General features: G+C 45.5%; 1 protein-coding gene across 1 annotated transcript in view; it reads left to right on the forward strand.

The window, feature by feature from the left end:
• Positions 1-25,000, forward strand: part of LOC143013589 (zeta-sarcoglycan-like) — a 99,280-nt gene that overhangs the window by 56,949 nt on the left and 17,331 nt on the right. Inside the window, exons 4-5 of the mRNA XM_076167264.1 lie at positions 6,790-6,912; positions 8,662-8,734. Coding sequence (XP_076023379.1) covers positions 6,790-6,912; positions 8,662-8,734 — 196 coding nt within the window. The remainder of the gene's footprint in view (positions 1-6,789; positions 6,913-8,661; positions 8,735-25,000) is intronic.

Below are 25,000 nucleotides of genomic sequence, written 5' to 3' on the forward strand. Positions count from 1 at the left end.
TGCGACATCGGTGCCTCTTACTCACTCAGGAACAGATAAAACAACTTAGAGAACGCTCCTTGTGCCGTTTGCGCCCACCAGCTGTATTTATCGATTCCATTCATTTATTTACACAGTGTGTGTGTGTGTGCAAAAAAATCCAACATTAGTCTCAAACTGAGGAGAGCTTTGTCTGTCAGCTCATTTCCCCTCTGCAGTCCCCGGTCTGTGATACTTTAGAGTCGGCTTCTCTGTGTCGTCTGCGTGTCAAAGTACAAATAATGCCAGGCTGTGTAAACCGACTCACGCTAACGACTTCTTCTTCCTCTCGGCATATTTGGCAAGCAAACACTTCCACTATATGCATTTTAAATAATCAGATAAATGTCCAAGCGCCTTCAGTACCACATTCAATTATGAACGCCGCTCAATCCCCTTAAGCACCGCCGCCGCGTTCCCTTTACATTCAGCCGGCCGAGCTCACACTGTAGTCAGGGGGATTTACAGTAACTGCAAATAGCGGAACATGTTAATGTTTATAAATCTCCATAACTGCCTAACTTGCTGACTAATACAGGAGTAGAGGGAACATTGGTACGGTGAGATAAGTTAGAAAGCTCCATCGCTCTGCACAAACAACATAATGTGAGAGCCACCATGCCTAACACACTCTGAGATGGCACCAGATTCATAAATGTAAAAGGTTAAATTAATAACGTTTCTCAGTTGGGGCTCAGTGACTTGTGTTTTAATGCAGATTGTTATCTCCCCCGCAGCTTATGTTTGCTCTAACTTCAGGATATTAATGTAATTATGTTCACAGAGGCATGTAAGTCACCACAAGGCCGTACAGATGAGTTGATATCACATAAGCCAAGGGTTCTTTAAGGGATCTTCTTCCACAGTTCCAGATTGTCTGCAGTCTTCATCTTATTGTGAAAGTATACGATGAAGGTGATTGAGTTTGGGTGACGAGCCCCGTTGTCCTCCTGTGGTCTTCAGGGGTTTTCTGCCTTCAGACTGACTCAGCGCTCCCGGTCCCTGCTTAAGTGGCTGCACCTGTTGTTTATTAACAATTAACAGCTTCAAAGTATTTGACCTTTAGCTGTCACTCAAACTTATTCATTCATTCAGGTACAGAAAATTCAGCAAAACCCTTCAGCAATTGCAGTCACGGCTCATTTTCTTCAGGAAATGCATTTCTTATTATAAGGGATGTGACTGCTAATGGGCCCAGGTAAAGGTTTCCCTGTCTTATTCCACCTTCTCTATGCAGTGTAAGGCAGTTGTAGTACAGTAGTTGCTTCATATTTACTCTCACCTCTTCCCTTTTGCGTCTTGGGTCTCCACTTCTTCTCCTCCTCTTTGGGCACAGCCATTAATAATACAAATGAGGAGCCGGATGATGTCTTCGGGCCGCGGCGCCTCACTTGTCCGTCATCCGCTGCTCTTTGGAGTGACTTCACCCCGCTGACACTCTGTGGCGTGTCGATGTCGAGCTCGCGGCGTTTCAGCCTCGCAGAGAGAGAAACGATGCTTCAGATGGGTTTATGAGCTCAGCATTGAGATTCTTTTGACAAACTGAGCCGTGAGAGTCAGGAGATTCAACCTGAGTCATTCTCTCAAATACAGACAGATACAATGGTTGGTTTGGTTTCAGGCTTTAAGCAAAAACCAAGCTGAGTATAAATATCAGGATGAGTGCTAAGATGAAGAGGCAATGCTGGAATGTCTTTCTTTCTTATCTGACATAGACTGTATATGTTTCTTACTTTGCTTGTAGACTTCTAGTTGACTCTTCATACTGTCCTACAGCCAACAGGGCTTTGATACCAAACGATGTCCTGCACTCTCTGCTCAAACATGTACAGATGTGAACACGTCCTTCTAACAAATCAGAAGCCCTCTCAGGTCAGTTTGTCGGAGGTTGTCGTACCCGAGGTGCAAAATACTCAAACATCAAATTGGCCTCTGGCAGTATTTACAGCGCGTGATGGGAGAAGCATCCCGGCCTGACAGATGGTGGGATCTGTTTCTGCTTTATTAGACCAAACAAGAAGACGGCCCCTTTTCTCTGAATGTGTCCTGAAAGTCGTCCTCAGATGCACCGACACATCTCCCCGCTTGCTACAGTTTGTTTTCCCAGCTGATTCTACACCAGCCGGTCGGTGTCGGGTGTTTTCTGCTCCTCTTCTCTTTGAGGAATCCAGGCGTGAGGCGTTATTATGTGGATATTAAATATATAACCCTGTGTGTTCTGCTCATGCTGTAAAAGACAAACTCCCTTCTAGTAAATAAAAGCTTCCTCTCATTTCCAGTGTTTTGTTAACTGAACAAAGGCCCTGACCCCCTGCTGTGCAGCGGTTGCTTGGCGTTCTGTGTAAAAGTATATGAATATGTAAACCTTTGCCCGTCTTTCATCTGCTCTTGCTGCCTTTCATCTTCCCTCCTTCCCACGGCCATGACTCTAGAGATCGGTTTGATTAATGCGGATGACAAACAGCACTCATTTATCTCTCCCTCTGTCTCTTTCTCTCCGACCTCACTTTATTAATGACTGTAATCAACCCTAAATAAATAATTTGTGTACCCGGGAGAGTGAATTATTTACACATCTCACCCTCCCACCTGTGGCAAAAAAGTTGGGGGGAAAAAAGTGCTTGGCTGTGCAGTTTTGCCACAAGCACAAGCACACACACACACACACACACACACACACACACACACACACACACTCTCTCTCTTCCCTTCCTCGCTCATTCCCTTTTTTCTTTGAAAGTGTCTTGAGAAACACCTTGAAGAGATTTAAGGTCTGCCCGCTGCTCCGTCTCCCTCTCTGGCTGCTCGACTTGTCAGACGACGAACGGTGACCCTCTGGTTTCCCGCTGTTGCATCACGGTCGTGTCGCAGGCCGTTTACTTTTTGAGATGACGCAGCCACATTCTCTTCCTCCTTTTTGTGCCCCTCTCTTGCTGGGTAGTGAGACACAGCTGTGACAGATTGTAATCTTATCTCAGATCATTGCTCCGTCAGATTAATTACAGACAAACAACAACATTTGACAGCAAGTTCCTCCTATTCCCTCGTGTGTTTCTTACTTGTGCTGAGGTTCCGGTGGTTGTCTGTACCGTTCATGCCTCTGAGAGTCGTTACGATGAACAAAGCAGGAGGAATAAGGACGCCGTACCTCCGCCTGCCTTTGCTTTGTTCACATTGCAGCTCTTCTTCTTCTTCTTCTTCTTCTCTCCCTTTGTTTCCACTGCATCAAAGTGTAGAACCCCGCATCGCCAAAATTAAGTTCCGCTCGGCTGTTTTAATCAAAGACACAACAACCTTGTTTCTGTCAAGCTGATGACACAGAGGATTCGTTCTCCTCATTAGCCCTGAAACATTTCTGTCTCTGCGGGTGGGGGTGCGTGTGTGTGTGTGTGTGTGTGGGGGGGGGGGTTAGTCTCACCTTTGAGCAAAATCACGCGCCGCTGCTAATTATGGCCCGCCTGCATCAAAATAAAGAAGTTGCTGACTGTTTTTTTCCTGAAACATTGGAGGTTACAGGAGATCAAATGTGTGGGATTGCTCACGTAGGCTCAGAAATGGTATTTACGTCCATGACCTCACATTAAGTGAAGCATTTATACAACACAAAGTCCAAATTCGCTTAAATGTTTCAACAAAACAGCAAAGCGAACCGGATTAACAGCAGAGGGAATTCTTACCTTGTATATTTGAAACATTTCCACTTGAGTGACACGTGTTGCGTAAGGCGTTTTGTACACATTTCCCCTCGCAGAGCTCACAAAAGAGCCCGGTGGGGTTTTTGAATATTCATTAAATTTGACATTGGAGACAGGAGGGGCAAACTGACAAGCGTATCTTCCTGACTCACCACGCAGAATGCTGAGCCACTGATAAGACACGGGCTGGAATAATGGGCAAGTTAACGCTGCCATCCAGGGCCTGCACACATTATTCTCTATTTCTTAAATGTGATGGTGAAATAGAATGATTGTAATGTAAACTGCAGGCTTCTTTCTTTTATCTCTAATTGAAACTAAACATAAAGATGATACTGGATGGTTTCTCATTGATCCCTGACGTTGTCTCTGGTTCAGTTGATGCATAAACATGCACACGTATAGTTCACATGCAGGAAGAGTTCATGTGGTGCCGTCATGCAAATATCATCCTACAAATTTGCTTTGATAACAAATTTGATAGAAATTTGCATATAGAAATGTCAAAGGTTGTCCAGGTAATAGTTTGTGCCCTCCTGAAGCCTTTGGGCTGTGTGTGTGTGTGTGTGTGTGTGTGTGTGTGTGTGTGTGTGTGTGTGTGTGTGTGTGTGTGTGAGAGATTCCATATACACAATTTTTGGATGCGAAGATTCCTGGGATTTAGAATAAGTAAGTTTATTGAACATGCACGCGCACACACACACACACACACACACACACACACATAGATCTTAGAATGCGTGTTAATTTGTAACAACATCAGCAGAGGTTAAAGCAGTCGTAAATACGTGTGCGATGCTTCATGTCGGCAGAATTCCCGACCTTTGGGAACACGTAGACTTGAATCTGACAAAGTGTGTCTGACTTCCTCCCCACAGGACAAAGGAGACCTCGTTTAAGAAGCTTTTCTTGGCTGGAGAGTTCATTAACGTGTGTGGTGAGGAACGTATGCAGAAAGGATGAGCTGCAGCAGACACACTGATGCATACTGATCACACACACTCACATAAACACTCCACACATCTGTACGACTGTGACAGGGGAATGTAGTAAAACGTACAGTCTGTAACTACCACACTTCTTTAGGTATCAGCTGGATAATGCTCTCTCATCGCTGAATCCTCACAGCTCATCAAACAAAAAATACATTCTGTCATTTATTCATTCAAGCCTTAAATTAAAGCCTCGGATGACAAAACGAGGTGCAAAAAGAAAAACCCCAGTCTAACTTCATTGTAGCCTGAAAGCTTCATTGTGAAGTAATAAATAGTTACACACACTGATCATTTATGTTTATAAATGACCCAGTGCAGTTTCCAGTGAAATATGTGAAAGCTCAACGTACACTTCTTCTTCTTTAACTCTCAGAAGTTTAGTTAGCAAAAGAGGAAACCGTCTTTAAGGGGCAGATCAGGACATAAAGTTAAGCTTTCTGATACCTCACTATGTTTCAATGTTAAACTGACGTGTGTGTGTGTCTGTGTGTGTGTGTGTGTGTGTGTGTGTGTGTGTGTTATGCGATGCGTTCGCTGCCCCCTGTACTCCTTCAATCCAGCAAAATAATCCAAAAGCTTCGTCAGCATCAGAGAACCCTGCCGAGGCGAGCAACATGGGACCGTAGAGGAGATCCTGTCAGGAAGTGATTATTTAAATCAGAGCATCAATTAACATGTCTGCCTAACGAGGAGCCCTGTTGTTATTGGTGACAGCAGAATTACATCGGCGTTTGCAGCAGGGGAAGACGCTCGCTGGAGCTAATTAATTGACCAAAAGCACTTAATTTACGCAGGATCAACAGCAGCTGCCTACAGGTTTGCTAACAAGTGGAACAAAACATCAAAGATCAGATTGTTGCGTTGCCTCATTTTACCAGACACATCCTCATTATGCTGCTGTGATTATTACACCTGAGGAAGGAAGGGAGGCCGCTGAGTTTCAGCTTTATGTTTCAATGTTATGCTTATTATGAGGAGTAGCATTTCATATACTGTAAGTGTGTGTGTGTGTGTGTGTGTGTGTGTGTGTGTGTGTGTGTGTGTGTGTGTGTGTGTGTGTGTTTTATTATATATTCACCTATAAGCTTCCTTCTTCACACGATGTCAAAGTTAAGAACACACACTGCACCCGTTAATTTGCCGTTGCTTCACAGAAGCACCGCTCATTTCCGCAAACCTGACCTCAGCTCGTCATCCTCTCTGCCCGTCTCGCCTCTCCGCCTCTCCGCTCTCGCCCCGCCGCTCCTTCTCGTCTGAAATGAATGACTCCTGACTACGTTGCTTCACGCTGAGAAGCAGCTATCTTGGCGTTCGCTCCATAAACGCTCCCGTTCCTTCCCAGGTTCATTTCAATTTGCCGCAGCTTCTCTGTTATCTTCCGCCTCACATGAGTCGACCCCTTACATGTTCTAACTCACTCCTGGTGAGTTTTCCGAGCCTCCTCTGCCTTCTTCTGTCTGGGTGTGATTGATTCGTGGTTTTGCCTTCACCCGTAGTGAGAGGGCGAGACGGAAAAACAATCAATCAGTGAGTCAAATCATAAAATGCTGACATTCTCCTCTGGAATCTGCGTGTGGAGCAGTCCACACACACTTTGCATCAAGGTGAGGCGTCCTCCCCAACACAGATCTGACTTCTCTCACACAGTCATCAGTGAGAAGCTGGAGGAGGAAGGGAGTGAAAGAAGAGATGGAACACCGGCCTAATCCTGGATGGACGGCAGCTAATAAAGTTAGATTGTGACTGACAAGACACTCTGGCTTTGTAATTGACGCTGGTGTTAGTCTGAGAGCTCAGATAGTGATGGAAGGAAAGGTGAGGCGTAGGAGGAGAAGAGATTGAGGCGTTTCTTGTGTACCTCCGCTGTAGAGGTACACTGGGTTTATCAAATGTGGCAAGGATGTCTCTGACCTGATGGGAACGCCCGCTGAACAGATAAGGTCTACAGAATTGAGTGACTTTCAGAAAATTAAGTCGGAATCACTTTTTTCTGGTTTGTTTCCAGGAGCAGCCTTTGTTGTGAACGCTTTAACCTCTGTACGCTCTCCTCTGCTCTCTCTCTCTCTCTCTCTCTCTCATAGGCTCAGAGATGGTGGAGGCCCAGTGCCAGAGGTTTGAAGTGAGGAGCACTGATGGAGAGAGAGTCCTCTTCTCGGCAGATGAAGAGGAGATCAGTATTGGTACAGAGAAACTCAGGGTCACAGGTGAGGACACACATTCTGTACCTACATGAAGCGCATCATCACCATGTTATCATCAGGAACTCCATCATGCAGCATGTAGACATGACATCTTCAGGCTAAAACCTTTGCCAACACATTTTCAGTAGTCAGACAAATTCCCAACCTGCTGAAATTGCTTTTGAAGAAATCGATTGGACACAGAGCGCCGATGCTCTCAGGTGAGACGGCGACAGGACGCTTCCACCTGCAGAGAGCCAGAGATTGATCCCCTGTGGCTGCACCACCGGCACGGTTGTGTGTCCATTAAAACACAGCGGGCCGTGTCCCTGGGTCAACAGCTGGAACATGGGATCTGAGGCTTGTGACTCCTACTGGTCTGTTAGTGTAACTGCACAGAGAGAAAGGGATTACTCTCCCACCTGAGCTGAGGGAACTAGTCAGTCAGTTGCAATAGGGTAGTAAATGTTAATGAACTAATGTGTGTATTGTTCCACACACCTCCAAGGTAGTGAGGTCATTACAGGACAAACTTTACACCGCGCTACGTGGCGTTACTGTGTGTGTGTGTGCAAACAAGACGTAGGTCTGAAATCAGAGGGCAGAGCGAGAAGCCAGAACCATAATGAGAAACAGAGCTAGCGAGAAAGAGATGGATGAACAAGAGGGAGGGAGTGAGGAGAAAGGTTGTGTGTGTGGGGTAATAAGAGAGTGACATGAGAAAGATGGAGGATGGAGCAGAGCCAGGTGATGGCAGAAGAACATCTCATTTCACTTAAAGAGGATTTAAGTGGAAAGAGATGAAATATTGTCACCAAATGTTTGTTTACTGCACAGCAATATCTGTTTCTGTCTGTAATTTACTCACAGCCCTGTGTGTGTGTGTGTGTGTGTGTGTGTGTGTGTGTGTGTGTGTGTGTGTGTGTGTGTGTGTGTGTGTGTACATACATATTTCCAGAAGAAATGCCTCTGTAGACATGAATGCAGCTTTTAACGCACGCACACGTATGACAGAATCATGCACTCAACAGCCAGAGTAATTGGCAAGCTGTAGGAAGAAGGAAGGGAGGGAGGAAGAGGGGGTGAAAGCGTTCCAGTCATTGCCTCTGCCAAGCAGGGTTGTGTTTTCAGACGTATCTGCCAGCAGGATGTCTCATAAAGTTTGTGATGTATGTCAATCAAACTTGATGAGCTGGTTCACATGTTTACGTGGTTAATTAGAACACACACCTTCAATATTGGTGCCTGTCAGCCTGATGGGGGCGCTGTAATCAGCACTTTTACATTTTTTGTCCAATGTAACCAAACTTGAGTTAACAAAAAAAGAAACAATCAATCAACCTATGGCTCTCAAACAACAGGTAGATTTTGTCAATAACCTTTGGACCAAACAAACAAAATTTCAAAGCCTAAACAAACGTTTGTAGGTGATTTCATCATTGAGGGTACAGACTACTCAGCCTCGATGGAGGTATGGGCTTCTCTCTGTCTGGGGCTGACGGTGGGTGAAGTTGTTCTGTGTGGCGTAAAATTTTCAGCAGCCCTGAAGTTTTCTCCAGCTTCAGCAGGAAGTACAGGCTGGGTCCCCCCCCCTCCCGAGCATCTGCTCAGGGATCCAGGCTTCAGCAGAGGTCCCTGCTGGACACGGGGGTTAAACACTGTATTATGTATCTGAGTGCAGCGTAATGCATTTTAAGTGTCTGCCTCAGCTCCGGCTAAGAGCAGAAATACACTGCAGTGATACGGCGCTGTTGTTGTCTCTCCTGTCTCCAGGGAACGAGGGCGTGGTGTTCAGCCATTCTGTAGAGACGTCGCATGTACGGGCGGAACCCTTCCAGGACCTAAAGTAAGTCATTCCAGCGGTTTGTCCATATGCTTGTGTGTGCAGGGTTCAGTCAGTTGTTCATATGTAAGCAGTAGCAGAAGCGTGTTTGTTTGTTTGAAATGACTCACTCCTGCTCTTGTGTTCTTTGCATGTGTGTAAGATGTTCCATTTGTCATTTTGGGGCATAAAAGCACCTGTTCAATGTTTATGGACCAACACGGTTGATTTCCAGGTAATTGAAGGGATGATGTTCCATGGAAACAGGTTGTGAACGGACTGCGTTTGTTCCACCGCGGTATAGAAACACAGAAACATGTGTCCGACCAAGTTAAAGCACAGAAATGTCTGCCTGTTAGCAATCAGAGTAAATGACGACTGGTCCTGGGGAAATTCAAGTAACTATAATTGTAGTTTGTTGTTTACCTTTTGTGTGTGTACAAATGTAGCAAATGATGGTACAAATGAGTTTGAGTGTTTTCTCACAAACAATGTGTGTTGATTAAAGCAGCTCAGTCTGATCTACTGCATCTTCAACCACTGAGAGTTCAGGCTGCTTGTCTACTGTTGATTTAAATGGGTCACAACAGCTAGGATAAGTGTGTGTGTGTGTGTTTGTGTGTGTGTGTGTGTGTGTGTGTGTGTGTGTGTGTGTGTGTGTGTGTGTGTGTGTTTGTCCGGTGTGTGTGTCCGGTGTGTGTGTGTGTGTGTGTGTGTGTGTGTGTGTGTGTGTGTGTGTGTGTGTGTGTGTCATCCACTCCTTGACTCTCTGAAGTGGTTTTGGGAGTGTTCCAGGGCCACATGAAGCACCCTTAATGCTGGTGTCTCAGCCTCATTTGGGTATTGTCAGAAAGGATTACCTGAAAGATGGACCCAGTGGCTAATGGCCAGGAAAGGGAAAAGAGAGGGAGAGAGAGAGACAAAGAAAGAGAGAGTCAAGTCAAGTTTATTCTTATGAACCAATAGTCTCTGAACCAAGTCTCAGAGGCTTTGAAAACCCAGCTCCTGACCCAGTCTAAAGCTCTAAAACTCAACATATAAGGAAAAAGGAAGAAAGCTCAGGGGAGTCCATCCAAAGAGAGATGCTGTCCCCTTGAACGCCCAGGTGTGCAACAAGGAACCACAGGTGAAAGAGAATAAATGACAAAGAAGAGATGAAATAATGCAGCAAAATGAGACGAATACAACACCTGAGCAGGGGTGTCAAGTCCGCTGACATCAGAGAGAGAGAGAGATGTAGTGGATAGGATAAAGGGAGGATAAAGGAGATAGAAGAGCGTTCAGAACAAGGTGATGAGAGAGGACGTGTTTGATTAACTTGTTCCATGTTTTCACCCCATCTGTTAAATTTAAGGGTGATCAAGTGTGCAGTTTGCATAATGTGACAGATGTGCACCTGCGCCTGTCGGGCCCAGGATCAAGCAGCAGATCAGCTGTGGTCGGTTCACCTCACCACCAACAAACTCACGTCCTCAACGGGCGTTTGGATGCGTCCGCTACGGATCAATAGATCACCTTGAGGTTATTTTAAAGAGTTCAATGGAATTCAAACCAAAGGGGGTGAAGGTGCCTGAGTCCGGCTCAAGGGCACTAAACTGCTCAAGTGTGAAAAACCCTAACTTTGGGTTGAAATGGGCCCTGATCCAATGTCCTCCCTCTTTCCTCTCCTGCTGCTGTAGAGGATCTTATTCTATACGTCAACAAAAACTGCCAGTGTGATGATTGTAAGATACAAAAGGTGGAAGTGTTTAAACAAAAGTGTAACTGAAATCGAAACCACATGAGAGGAAGAGGAGGGTGGACAAACGTGGAGAGGAGGAGAGGTTGGAGGAAATAGCAGTCGTTGGGGACAGAGAGGAGGGAGGGAGGAGGAGAACATTGGGTCGGCTGGGTCAGATAAGCCAGCCTGTGGAGGAGGAGAGGAAAAGGGAGCGTTGGACTGCCTGATCGCTGTGTAATCCAACATGTCGGACATCTTTGTTACTTTGTTTTATATCATCAACTTCTGTATGAGCTCATGAGTGTGTCCACATCGTACGCCAGCACAGAACCCATCAACACAACGCACAGAGGTCGTGAAGTGAAACATGCACATAATAAGAAACTGACACCCATATATCTTTACACACACACACACACACACACACACACACACACACACACTTCACTGACCTCCATCCAGCGCCCGCCGCAGGTTTAATGACAAACCATAGGAGCTAGAATCATAAAAAGCGATGTCATGCCTCAGATCCTCCCCCCTCTCCATGTTGTCACTCATTAGCTGTTTAATGGCCGGGAAAGAAACAACAAAGTGAAAGCGTCGTCATTATCACAGAAATAGATTTTTAATTGAGGTGTGTTCATCATAAAAAGTCACAGCTTCTTGACTTTATTCTACTTTTAAATTCGTCGAGGTTTCCTGTCGCGGAGTTTAATCTGTTTATCCATCTTTCCATTTTCACGCTCTTCCTTCTTCCTTGTTCCCATTCTGTCAACATGTCTCCTTCATCCCGACCTGCTCGTCTTCTCTTCTTCTTCTTCTTTTCCCGCCCCATTTTCTTATGAAAAGTGTAGCGTGTGGCAGTGAAGGTAAATGGTTCATGTAATGAGCAGGGCTGCGTCCATTTAAAGCTAATGATCTATCTTACAGTTTAAAAGTGAGACCGTGTGTGAGTGTGTGTGTGTGAGGACATAATAAGGAACTCACGCCGGCTGCAGGATCAAACGCGGCCAGTCGTAGTAATAAGAGAGGTCCTGCTCGTTTCCTTCACATTCAAGTTCAATGAGGAACGACAATGTTAAGTTAAAGTTAATTTATTTAAAGGGACAGTGCGCAATAATAATACACGGCAGATGATCTCTTCTGCCGCTGGAGCCCCTGGGCAGGTCATAGCTGACTGAAGACATCCCTGACACCATAATAGAAGCTGATTCAGTTTGGTTGATGATGAGTCTAATGATTGATGATGACGGTGTAGCTGTTTATCAGATTAGCTAACCGATGTGATATCTCTGAAGTTCCTGTTTCACTCTCCCTGATATGAAAAGCTCTTGTGGAAAGACTTTGATTGTTCCCATTCGTTCATTCAGGCTCCAATCATAAAACGCTGCACCGTGGAGAAGGAGGCCAAAACTTTGACACAAGTAAACAAAGCATAAATCTTGTTTGAAATACGGGGAAAGGAAAGAGATGAAAGTCCTGGTGTTATCCAATCAAAGTATGGGCAACTCCAGGTGCTGTGTGTGTATTGAGCGGAGTAGGGCGCAATGAAGAGTTCAATACTTGTAAATGGATGGCAATGCTGCAGGAGCTTTACAGCGGAATGCAGATTTGATCCAGTCTGAAGTGAGGCGAATGCACGACACAAAGAGCTGTAACCGGGTTACGCCGCCGCAGCAGAGAGACAAAGCGCTCGGCGGTGAACTCTCCACGAATGCTCTACGTGGCGTCTTCAAAGCCTCCAGTGTGATCATCACTCTGAGCCATGTTCACGCTGTTCTGCCTGTTTCCAGGTGCTTTTCTGCTCTAAGGAGGACGGGGAGTGACTGCTTTGGAGGAAAGTGCTGTGCCTGGCATCTTTTTTAATGCACAGCACAGAGAAATGTTTAACATTTCACCGACAGTGACGGACGAAATCACAAGGAGCGTCGGGGGGTGGAGGCAGGGAGGGAGGGAGGGAGGGGGGGCAATGTGACAAAATGCAGGCAGCCGACTGCAACGACAACAGAGCGAGCGCAGAGGGAGAAGCTGAGGCGGAGCTGGGAGTGGATTGTTCCTTCAAGGGGAGCACAGTGGCGGCGTTGTGGGACTTTGTAAATGAGAGTTGTGGCTGGTACAGTTTACTGATAGTGGCAGCGACTGCAGAGAGCCGCTGTGATAACAAACCTGCTTTTCATTATCAGCACAACGTGGAGCTGAGGCTGCAGTTTAACTACAAAAAGCCACAGCAGGCTGAGCACAGCCTAAGGTGCATGAAAAAGAAAAAAAAAGAAAAAAGTTTCCACGCACAAGGACAAGAATATCGGCTCCACATAAAAGTTGAGGACAGGAGTATCAGGTGCAGACGTATGTTCAGGCAGCGGTGTATGAAAGTGGCGGAGTTGGTTTTTGACAGTGATTAATCAAGCTGTAAAGACGTCACGGACTCTTATAACTGCATTATCAATATTATAACTGCATCAATAATGTGTTTTGCGAGCTGGAACCCACAAAGAATCTACAACAGCTGCAGATTTAGTCCCTCAAAGTCCTTGTTTTGACTTTCTAATCAGACATTTATTGTTTTTTCGAGGCTTATTAACCCTGCTAAAAGGAGAGGAGGAGGTTGAGCCATGGCCGCTGTGCCGCTCGGCTCGGCTGGGAGTTCTTGTTCCACCCATAAATCCACCGTGACCGTCTGAAGGCAACGCTCCCTTGTTATCCTTGGAGTACTGCGTTACGTGGGACGAGAGCTGGCCAGTCTTGGCAGGAGTGTGACACAGTGAAAGGTCGGGGCTTGTGTTTTTGGGAGTGTGTGTCTGTTTTAATTTCACATGCTGTTATTTAGTGCTACTGCTCTGTCATTCATTTGTTCAATTAAGTTTATTGATTTGTTATGTTTGGCTGACATCGTTGTTCTTATTCACACACACAACAATTTCTATGTTTCCATGTTATTATTGTAATTTTGGCGATCTAATATTCAAATTATCATTCGTGGAAAATAAGGAAATGCTCAAAGTTATGTGTGTGTGTGTGTGTGTGTGTGTGTGTGCGGGTGTGTGTGTGTGTGTGTGTGTCGGTGTGTGTGTTTGTGGACAACATGAAGTTCTTTGTTCAGAGGTGCTTTCATGTTTACAAATGCAAAAAGATTGAAATTGACAGTTGCCATGGCGTCATACTTTGATTAAACCCAAACACTGGTGTCTGTATTTAAAGGCATAAACCACCAGTGTTGGGTTTTATTATTGTCATGGTTGTGATTGTGGATTGGATGTGTGTGTGTGTGTGTGTTTTCTAAATGAACCCAGATGGTGAAAGCGCAGTGACTTGAGTCCAGAAATCAATCAACAAACACAGGCGGGAAAGTGCCGACACAAAGGCCGCTGATTAAACTTTGATTTGATTCAAAATACCAACAAGAGAAATAAAAACTCCACGCCTGCAGTAAAACGCAGTGTTTGCTGTTCTCAATTGATTGGAGCAGAAAAAGACAGAGAGGCGTTTCTATTTTATTCGTTCTGTGTCAGGCAAATCTGCTTTAATGGTCAAATATCCAAACAGAGGCACAAAGTATCTGTGCAGAGGCTTTGTGGTTTGTGTTTGTATGGTGTGTGTTGAGTCTAAGGCTTATTATTCACTATCAGCAGCCATATGTTTAAACTTTGGCTGCTCCTATTGATTTATAACGTCCTTGTTTTAAGTGTGTGTGTGTGTGTGTGTGTGTGTGACTCGGCCTCATCTCTGTGTAGAGCGATTGGGCATATCGTCTTATTTTTATAGTTTCTATTCTGCCTCTTACTTTATCCTGATGCTATCTGTAGCCACTGTGTTTCACACTGGATATCGCTGAAGGTCATCGCGTCTTTTCAGAGGCTTTGCTCACCAAAAACAGTGAAAGGCAGGGAGGGGAAATGACAAACAAGTCTGGTCAAGTTTATCTGCGTAGCCTTTTAACCGCCGGCTCAAATGGCTTTGCAGGCCGGCGATAAATACGGAAATAAAACAGCGCTTCCCCTTAAACTGGAGAGAGCTCCAAAATATTAAGCGAGGAGAGAACAGGAAGCAATCCTACAGAGGGATAGAGAGGTGAGGGCGCTGATGAAGCATTACAGTGAAACGGCAAATGAAAGATGAAATAGAATGGAGCAGAACAAATATAGAGAATAATAAAGTCTTTGATAAGGTCAGAGCACAGAGGCGCTGCAGCGGGCCTGGGTCATAGGAAACGTACCTGCAGACGCTGCAAGAAGGCGAGCGCTCCCATTAATCAATCAACAATTAACTGACTGAAGGAAGGGGAAAAAAAAGTTTGAGGAGTTTCAGACGGCAGCATCAATTTGCTGACAGCTGTCTGAGGCTGGGTTACCTCAGGTCTCCACCGGCTTCATCTGCAGGGAGAAACAAGCTGCTGCACAGTCGATATCCCAATTTATATCCACTCTTTCATCACGTTATCCCTCCTCTCCATGCCCCCCAGCCCCTTATCTGAGTCCAGGGGTCATGGGAAGGCTTCTCTGTGGGGAGGGAGAGTCAGGCCTCACACTAGCAAGGACACCGCTGGAGGATTTGAGCTTTTGGCCCCGTTCCTCCTCCCTTCCCTCAGCTCTTTTTCCGTCTGTCCGTCCTTCCATCCCAGTAAGTTAAACGCCAGCGCACCAGAGCTCTGAGCCCCGCCGGCGTCAAGGGCATGGGAAAGGATTTGGCTTTTAAAAAACATTGAGAACACTGCGGGGGAAAATTGGTCTCTAGGCAGCGATGCAGGTTTGTGAGGACGCAGCTGTGATCAGGGGAGTTTCCATAGGTTTTGTGTTTGATTTCCATATTTGTAAACGGATTCTGCAAACATATCAATGCTTTTTGCAGTCGGTTGCTTCTCGTTAAATGTCAGTTTGAAAATGAAATCGGACCTCCTCTTCGCGAGCCCCCCGTTGTCTGTTTGCTGTGCTCGTCAGCGTGTTTACCCCCTGCTGTGAGCCCACGGGGGAACACGCGTATGATTGCATCTCCTGAGCTTATCTGGATCTATGAAGAGAAGGCCAAAGGATTCATGCATAAGGAGCTGGGTATGTTAATGAAGTGTGTACACAGAGAGAGTACATATGTTCCTTCCACGCACAGGAGGTGGTATTTAATGAAAGCAGCTTGCATGTTGAAACGTGCCCACATGTTTATGAGGCAGCTTAGTATTCAGTCAGTGCTGTCAGGCGCGTACAGGCTGTGCTTGTGTCGGAGCTGCTTCCCATGACCCATGATGTTCCTTTAATAGACTAAGTAGAGATAAAGGCACTAAATCCTCCCCCCCAGGATTTGTGCAAACCTTCTCTTCTTCACCAGGCCCTGAGGAAGAGTGTGTTCTCATTGTAGTCTTGTATGAATTTCAAAGAGCTTTGACCTGGAGAGAGCAAACTCCTGCCAAGGGCCGGATTTGTTCTCGGCCATCTCGTCTTTGTCTTCCGTTCTCCATCTTTCTGTCCGTCCCTCCGTCGGACGCTTTGCATGTTTCCGTCCAGATTCGATCGGATCTCCGTGAGTTGTCGCTGCCCGAGTACTTTCCTCCGCTCTTTGACCTTTTGTTCTGTTCTTCCTTTGCGGCTTTCGCCCCTTGTCCCTCGGGATCCAGAGGGCGGTCAGTTTTCTGTTGAAGCAAACAGGTAATTTGTGTTAACTCTGTTCACCTCATGTTCCAGATGTAAAATAGCAGCTGATTAAATGGCTGAGATGATGGCGGTGAGAGCCACAGCTGCAAACAAAAGAAAGGACATAGTGCTCTGGTCTCGCCTTGGTCTGTTCGTGCATCCCGGCTAGTTAACAACTGACCCCTACGCCGCCTGCAGCTTAAGGCGTGGAGTGTTGATTGTACTCTTATTCTGCCTATCTCATCTTATAACGTCTGCTCTATTCTGACTGTCGATGGAACGTTCAGCCTGGGTTAACTCAATGTCTCGGCTCACTAACAACTTCACATTGGACCCTTTCAAACATGTGTTCTGCTGCTCAGCCGGCATCGCTGATCCGTTAAAGTGACGGCTTTCTGTCATTCAGTTAGGCAAAACACACCAGGACACTTGTGGAGTGAGTCAGGATGTTCTCACCATGCTTGGCTGAGATCTTGTCGGACCAAACTGTTTATTCGTCTCCAGCATCTCCATCATTTCTTTGTGGGTCCAGTTTCTTTTTAAGCTCCAGTGAATTAGTTTACAAGCGGAAAATAAGCATGGCGATCCGGGCGCAGCATTAAAATCGCAGCTTGTCATCTCCAGCGTGCCCTGGGCTTTGTGACTACATCAAATTCATACTCATGCGGTGCTGGATGAGAGAGGCGGCTTTGTGCCACCTGCTAAGATGGCCTTAATTGTTGCAATTTCAAATACGACCCCGAGGTGTTTGATTGTCAGCAGAGTAATATAAGGGGGCGCACGTCTGAGAGCTGTAATGTAGGTCTTTATGTGCGAGAGGCCATCGCACTGCATCATGGTCACGTAGTCACACGAATACATTTTCACCCCGCATCCCTGTCTCTCTCTCATAAACACACACACACACACACACACACACACAGTTGTCTATAAAATCAAGGTGATCAGCAGAGATGTCCCTGGATATCATTTACTCATCAAATAAGAGCAGCTACACCAAAATTGAGCTAACCAAAACAAACCGTGAGTTATAAAAGTGCTTCAAAGATAAAAATGTTTACATGTATTTATGTATTTAGCTCAGCTTCCTCCAACTCAGTGGCATTTGCAGGACATTTATTTCCTTCTTGAGCATCTGCCTTTAGCTAAACCAATCAGGAAAAGGCATCTTAGCGCTGACTTGCTGTGAGGTTGAGCCTTTCAAAGCGGCCTTCTGGCTCTGGCTCTTTAACGGCTCCTGAGGTGCTGTGCTCGCGTGCCAGGACCTTAAGTTGGGACCCAAATTTGTTTTATAAGCTCGTAGGTCCCTAAAAGACAAGAGGACTGATATATTTTAATGTTCCCGGGGTGCTTCTAATGTAACCCAATTACAGCCTGTAAACCTTTACGAGTCCATGAAGAGGGCAGGAGGGAAGTGATTCAGCCTGTGGCCTCCATATTCCTGTCCTCCATCACCCACACAGGCAACTTCTCTAAACTTTGAGTTTAGATGAGGTCAGAGAATGGAATGAAAGTCTGCAGCTCCAGCTCCAGCTTTCCTCCCTGAGAGACGGATAAGAAAATGGAAAAGTCACAAGCATGACGGCGTAAACACTTAGCACGTTTGTCGCTGCGAAAAACCTGAATAGCAAGGTCACGCCTCATATACACGTATGTCCCTTGAACCTTTCCTTCGTTAAACATTTAGAAATGCATTTCAGAGTTTGCTCTCGTTACGAGTTAGGTTAGTTAACGTACAAACTTCAAGTGTCAGACAGAAACAAGATTTCTACCCAAATGAGTCCCACTTCCTACACACTTGGAAAGTTTGTCGTCTTGCAGCGTAGTTGACTTTCTAAACCAGGTTTCCAGGGAGCAGCCAGATGGAGGTGCACAGTGTAGGAGGACAAACCAGCACCTAATTAGTGCCAAAATACAGAGGAAACCTGCCCCTAGCTGTTTTTTGATGTAAAAAGTTGGCGTGCTTGTTATTGAAGTAATTGGAAAATCATTAAAGTTGTGAGCGAGCCTCCTTCACTTTGAACCAGCGGCCTCTGGGAGAAGCTCATCACCACAATTGCACAATTTCTCCTGAAGAATGCCTCTCGACTTCCATGGTGCGTCTGAACAATGGCTGTTCTTCAGCTAAGGCACAAGCTGATGGAGGAATCGATTGCATGTTTTGTGGAAAGAGGACTTAGTTTTCTTTGCTTTCACCCTTTGTTGCTCTCTGGTTGTGCGTGTTATCACCACAAACATCAAGCTTTGTCTTCAAAGTCCTTATCGAAATCCTTATCGCACTCGTAATGAATTTGACTTTATACCAGGGGCTTTCTCAACTGTTCTGAATTCCATTGTGTGCCTAATTAGAAATAGATGAATACATTTAACATTCATTCAATAAATTGCTTAAAGTTTTCCAATAGAAAGGAACACTCAGCTTGTAAAAGAGAACCACAGTAACAGTGTAGTGGATTTTTTTAATATTTTCAACTGTGTAATACATACACCTCAGGTACAACAAGGACAATCAGCCCTGCCCGGCTCTGTTCTGTCTCTTATTGATTCGACTCGCAGTGAAAATCATTGAGAACAGAGGCAGAGAGGCAGAGAGGCGAATAACAAGCCAGCACAGCCATGGGAACGATCCATAATGTATCTGAATTCTCTCTGTGTTTTTGTGTGTGTGTGTGTTGAATTCTTATCGTCTCCGGGAATGCTGCTGTAGTTTCTGACACGGAGAACTCGGCGCCTTTAGTGTCATGTGACATCATCATCCCAAAGTTAAAGTTGTAGTCGTATCAGCAGTAATACACAACACAACACTTTCCCACACTACTGCTCAAAATACTGCGGTGTGAGTTGGCCAATCAGCAGGCTGCGTCAGAGGTGGACCTGACTGCATGTTTTCACTCTGTGTGCACATTGGTGCTGTAGCTTGAATGTGTTTCTTTGCGCATTAAAGGATCTCAAATGTCTGGATGTAGACTGAAAACGTTGAAGTCTACACGTTACGTCCCATTTAAGAGTTAAGATTCGGGACGTTGGCCCAGCAAATGATGTGCAAAGTCACTCTGTCATTGTTTGTTATTGTCGATCAGCTGTTGTAAACATCTTCAGAGAGAAAATAGCAAAACAGCACAAGGTAAATATTGAGGAGTCTCACCATATTGCTACACATCTGTTCACTGTGTGCATATGAGTGTACGGGAATCCTTGTGTGCATGGCTGTGTGTGTGTGTGTGTGTGTGTGTGTGTGTATGTGTGTGTGTGCCTTGTAACTGACAGACGAGGAGCCCAAATATTCCAGTGAGGATAAAAGCTTTTCACAAACGACTAGAGGCTGAAATCACAGCAGATAAATGACAGAAAAACACCAAACAAGCACAGTGGTGAATGTGTGTGTGCATCACAAATACACAAACACATGCTCCTCATATAAACACAGGAAGCAGCTGTGTTGAATTGTTGAGTATTGTTTGAACAGTAGCATGTATCCAGACGTGTCATCACTTATTCACATGCAGCGGCGTTGGCATCCATTGCTTCTTATCTCAGTCAAAGTTACTTTTCACTTGTTTGTTATGTGTTGTTGTGATACTGCACCGCCTCACACTCCCTGAGGGCAGTGCAGACATGCTGACACAAACTGCCACGGGCCCCAAGCTGGGACAGGGCCCGTGACGAGTGTGAGCCAAAATGCCTTTAGTGGTCCTCCAGTGTGCTTTTTAGAGTTAATTTTCTTTCATTACACTGTGGTTTTAATGGAGAAAACTGCAATTACAGCTGCTCACATATTGGATACTGTGGCGTGTGTGTTTTCTCCGAGCAGCAGGAATAAAGTACATTTCTAAAACTCAATATTCAAACTTTTCAAGATTAATAGTTTTGGTGAGCGGGCTTGAAATGAACAGAACTCAAAGGGAACATTTGTAAAGGAGTGTGTGGAATGGAGAGAAAGCTCACATGAAATAGACTTCGGGGAATGAATGAATGTGGAGGTGGGATAAAAGGAGACGGGGGGGCGGAGAAACTGCAGAAGAAAATAGATGTCAGAAGAGAGAGAAGGAGGGAGGTGTTCTCCACCACCGGGACGTCTCAGTTTGAACGTCTCCAGCAGAGAGAGAGAGCGAGCGCGGCCAGCATCCAGCCGGGAGGCCAGGGACCAGGCGGAGGAACGAGAGGAAAACTGATAGGATGACTGTAGAAGGACAAGAGATGAGGCGAGAGAGAGAGAGAGAGAGGTAGAGAGAGAGAGAGAGAGAGAGAGCTTTTGCTTTTCTCTCATCTCTGTTTCTGTCTTTCTACTAAATATCTTTTTATTTCTATTTCTACCCACTTTTCTTTCTATCTATCTATCTCTCCATCCGTCTGTCCATCTGTTTGTCTGTCTGTAAAACATCTAAAACATCTATTTGTGTAGTTCCTGTTGTTCAGTCGGGTATTTCAGGATAGGGAGAGAACACAAGTGACCCCATGTGATTTGTCTGTGTCGTTGCGTAACGGTCTCTCTCTCTCTCTCTCTCTCTCTCTCTCTCTCTCTCTCTCTCTCTCTCTCTCTCTATTATTAGAGTTTATTGCTTTGCCCAAATTATTTCCTGCATCGTTGGTGTGGAGGACAACATGGAGACGTGTGTGCCTGTTTACATTAAAGTCAATGAGAAGTGACCCCAGAGTTATCGCTTCAAAGAATTCAATGTGAATGAACAGGCTTTCATAAAGGAACAGAGGGGTGGAGTAGGTGACTTTGCAGGAGACTTTGTAGGTGACTTTGTTAACGGACTGTACATCTGGAGTAGTTAGGGGTTCAGTGCCTTGCCCAACAACACCGTCAGGCTCTCTATAGGAGGATCGGTGAATCGATCCGATTACCAGGTGATCACTCTACCACCCCAGGCTGCACTTTGTAGGGGACTTTGTAGGAAACTTTGTAGGTGACTTTGTTGGTTACTTTGTTGGAGACTTTGTAGGTGACTTTGTTGAAGTCTTTGTAGGTTACTTTGTTGGAAACTTTGTAGGTTACTTTGTAGGTTACTTTGTTGTAGACTTTGTAGGTTACTTTGTTAGAAAATTTGTAGGTTACTTTGTAGGTTACTTTGTTGTAGACTTTGTAGGTTACTTTGTTAGAAAATTTGTAGGTTACTTTGTTAGAGACTTTGTAGGTTACTTTGTAGGTTACTTTGTTGGAAACTTTGTTGGAAACTTTGTAGGTTACTTTGTTGTAGACTTTGTAGGTTACTTTGTTAGAAAATGTGTAGGTTACTTTGTTGGAGACTTTGTAGGTTACTTTGTTGTACACTTTGTAAAACACTCAGTAGGAGACTTTGTAGGTGACTTTGTAGATGACTTTGTCAGACACTTAGTTGGAGACTTTGTAGGTGTTCGTTTTTCATCTGGCATACAGCAAAAACCAGCGTTCAGACTACAGATGTCTTGTTTTACCGTTCAAGCACGTCACTGGCGGCTGGATAGAAATGTGACGAGCGAGGCGAAGCAGAGGCGGCGGCGGCTCGGCTGCATTACAGAGGAATAGTGGGGTTAGGTGCCTCTCCTAAGGCTACTTGGAGCCTTTTTATGGGGGCACGGTGACATTCACATCCTCATTGCCTCACAGTATGTCCCGGCATCTGCAGAGCTCATAATGTGATGCACACTGGCAGATACATTCCTAACCTGTAAATCTCTCAGCCAGGACACATTATTTTTTTAATCTGTTGTGTTAATTCCTGTACGCTCTTCTGGGCTCATTACTCATTATCCTATCATCTCTTCCACTTTTGTATTTGCTCTTTCCTTATCTATATCCTTCCCTGCGCTGCTGCAAAACCCTCCATTTCCCCACAGGGATCATTAAACTTTCATCTAATCTTTACAAAAACAGAAGCGAGCGCCATTTGCAGGCGTATTAAATAACACGGCCCCGCAGTACAAAGTGCTACAGATGTCGTTAATGCAGCGCGGCCCCTGTAGCCGCCGCCTCTTAACATGATGACTCTTTCAAGCTTCAACACAGAGCCTCCAGTCTGCCGGCGTGATTGATCACCACGCTGGTAACTGAACTTGTTAAAAGGTGCATGCAGGAGTTGGATTAATATGATTCTTGAAAGGAAAATGAAATTGTATGTGATTATTTTCTACGGTGGTTGTGTATCAGCTTTGATCATCTCTGTTGAGGTAAAGACGGCTGTGCGGTGTCGCAGATGTGGTTGATGGGTCAGGCGGACGCGCTACAAAGACTCAGTGGTGTGTGTGTGTGTGTGTGTGTGTGCGCGCGCGCGCGCGCCGGAGCTCTGTATTCACTCGTTTGCTGCTGTGAGTAATACCGACACCATCACACAGCAAAGTACGGGCATGCGGCTTTTTCTGCCCTTGTACCTGCAATTGGGAGCAAAATGGGAGTGAATGTGTGTGAACCACCTCTATGGGATAAAGCAGATTAAACAAAGTCCTGCTGTTTGGTCTGTCTTTGAGGATAATTAAAGGCAGTGAAGCGTCTCAGGTGTGGATGTAGCAGTGTAGCATCACAGCGGCGTTCTTGTAAAGGCTGCACTCTCCGGAGCAAATCAGCAAGGAGAGGTTTGTGCTGTGTCTGTAAAGAGACCTAAAGCTGATGAACCCTCAACCTGCCGATTTGATATTATGAAAAAAAGTCTAGCTCACGTTGAAGGTTAAGCTGAGTCTGCAAATTGCCACGTGTTGCATCATGGGAATGTTACAACACAAGGTTTAGGTTTAGATTTGTAAAGTTTGCCGATTCCTCCTTGAAATATTTTTTTGCTCTGTGATTGTTGGTTTCCAGCCGTCTCTCTCTCTCCCCTCAGATTCCCTTACAGAGCAGAAACAAGTGAATGAACGACAGATGAAAGGCTGACGTAGTCGAGGAATGAAGCCGCTCTCTCCCTGCTGATTAAATTATCAGCTCGGCGCCACGTCGGAGGCACAAAGGCATGAAATTGCTTGACATTTTTTCCCCACACGCGCTTCGCCATTAGGCACTTCCTCGTCTACGTTCCGCGGCGAGGACGGACGGGCGCTGAGAGCCTCCGGATGTCATGTCGATGTAACTGCTAGATTTGTCAGGGAATACGAGAGGCGCGTTGTGTGAGGGCGAGCAGACGTACGGGCCACTGGCTGCACACTCAGAAAGGTGTGAGATGATTTGAGAAGATGGTTGATGAAGTGTCTGTGTGTATACACTGGATAGATAGATACACACACACACACACACACAATTTGCCTGGTTGACATTCAGATTTAAGCAGCCAAATTTGCTGAATTAACATCTTGCAAATACACAAACTCTTGCTGTCTCGCTGGCTGGCACACACACTTCCCCACTCAAGCACACACACACACACCCTACAAGGACACTTCTCTAATGTACCTTGACTCTCTCTCCTGTCCTACTTCAGTACTCAGCAGGGACTTTTACAACTTCCTTAAACAGCCCTGGGCTTTCTCTTCTCTTTGCCCGCCTGCAGGACACATGGCGGGATTCAAACACACACCCTCCCCTCGGGCGCAGGCGCCAGGAAAACTCACAAATGCCACATTTCAGCATTTTCACTCGAAACTAACTTGTTTAAAGTCAAAAGCTGTTACTTTCCCATCTTCTGTCTCGTCTCAACTCATCATCCGGCGCTACTTTAAATGATTTAAAATGTTTCTTAAAGTGCTTAGAAAGGGTTTGACGCCGATAGTCGGGTCATCCAGGCAGATGATAGGACGGTTAGTGGTGTTCGTCTCAAATGGCAACGTGGCGTCAAGGTGATGTGGCCTTCAAAGGTTCTGAAGAGTGAAGGGGCAGACTGAATGTCAGCACGGGCCGCTGGGAAATATAGATCTCTCTCCAAACGTCTCTGCCGGCCTCATGTGAACTTCTCAAGCTAAAGTTTCTGGTCATCCCACGATGCTTTCAAGCACGGAGGAAAGTTTGAGTGGAAGAATACTGTTGCATCTTTCCCCAGCTCGTGGGATCCATCTTCTCTAAGGGAACTCAAGGTGACCTTCATTCTTCATCGTTTTATTATGCAGAAAATGTTTGCTTTAAGTTTGTGTAACAGTTCTGGAGTTAGGAGGGCTTGAAATAGTAAAAGGCCACTACAGTGCAAGGACATTAGATTGGCTTCTGACTGCAGTTTGTGCTGTTAAGCCTCTTAAAGAGTCAAATTAAAAAGGTTTGCTTACAGAAACACCTGGATTTTTGGAAAGCTTAGATCTGAATCAGGGAGAGAGACAACACAGGATGAGACAAAACTAAGGTGATAAGCTTTTAGAGCCGAATGACGATGAATTATCTCAACTTTTCCCAGCTAATTGCCCATTAAAAATGCATTATGAGTATTTCTGAAGAATTTCACATCAAGTTTGCGTTCTGAGGCGTCTGGATGGAGGAAAATAACTCAGAGAGTCGACGTCAGCCTTTGTGTAACGCACAAGGTCTGCATTTTTATCTAGAATGGTCTGATCTGTGTCGGGAATTGGTTGAGGGATTATATTAGGATTACTCTGCCGTAACATGACCGTCCTTTCACCGCCGCCTGGAGCCACTGAACCTCTGAGCAAATCTTTTCAGTCTCTCTACCTGAAGGAGAGAAATCACATGTAATCTTTCCAGTGAATGAATGTCGTAGCTCTATCTTCCTTATTGTCCCATCACGGTTAGATTTAAGTAAAGGAAGTTGAGGAATTCATGTAATCTGATTTCGTTTGGCCTAAATGCTCCTCATCCTGGAGACGCTGCACCAATATGAGCGTGTCCCTGCTGCAGTGGCGGCCCCTGACCTGAGATCAGGTCCAGTCGGAGCCGTTCTATTCTGCTTTCATTGCTGTGAAAGTCCTTTTAAAGAAAACTTGAATAGGTTTGTTTGGGAGACGGCAGCCTGTGTTAGGTGAACACGGTAATTAGCCTTCACGAACGGACCTCCAGATGGGGTTCAGTGAGGCAAACCCAGCTGAGCCTGGGGGGTTTGA

This window comes from Genypterus blacodes, unplaced genomic scaffold (genome assembly GCF_046128005.1).
Source record: "Genypterus blacodes isolate CSIRO-AG114 ecotype Tasmania unplaced genomic scaffold, CSIRO-AGI_Gbla_v1 ptg000157l_1, whole genome shotgun sequence".
In the NCBI taxonomy this organism is placed as follows: Eukaryota; Metazoa; Chordata; class Actinopteri; order Ophidiiformes; family Ophidiidae; genus Genypterus; species Genypterus blacodes.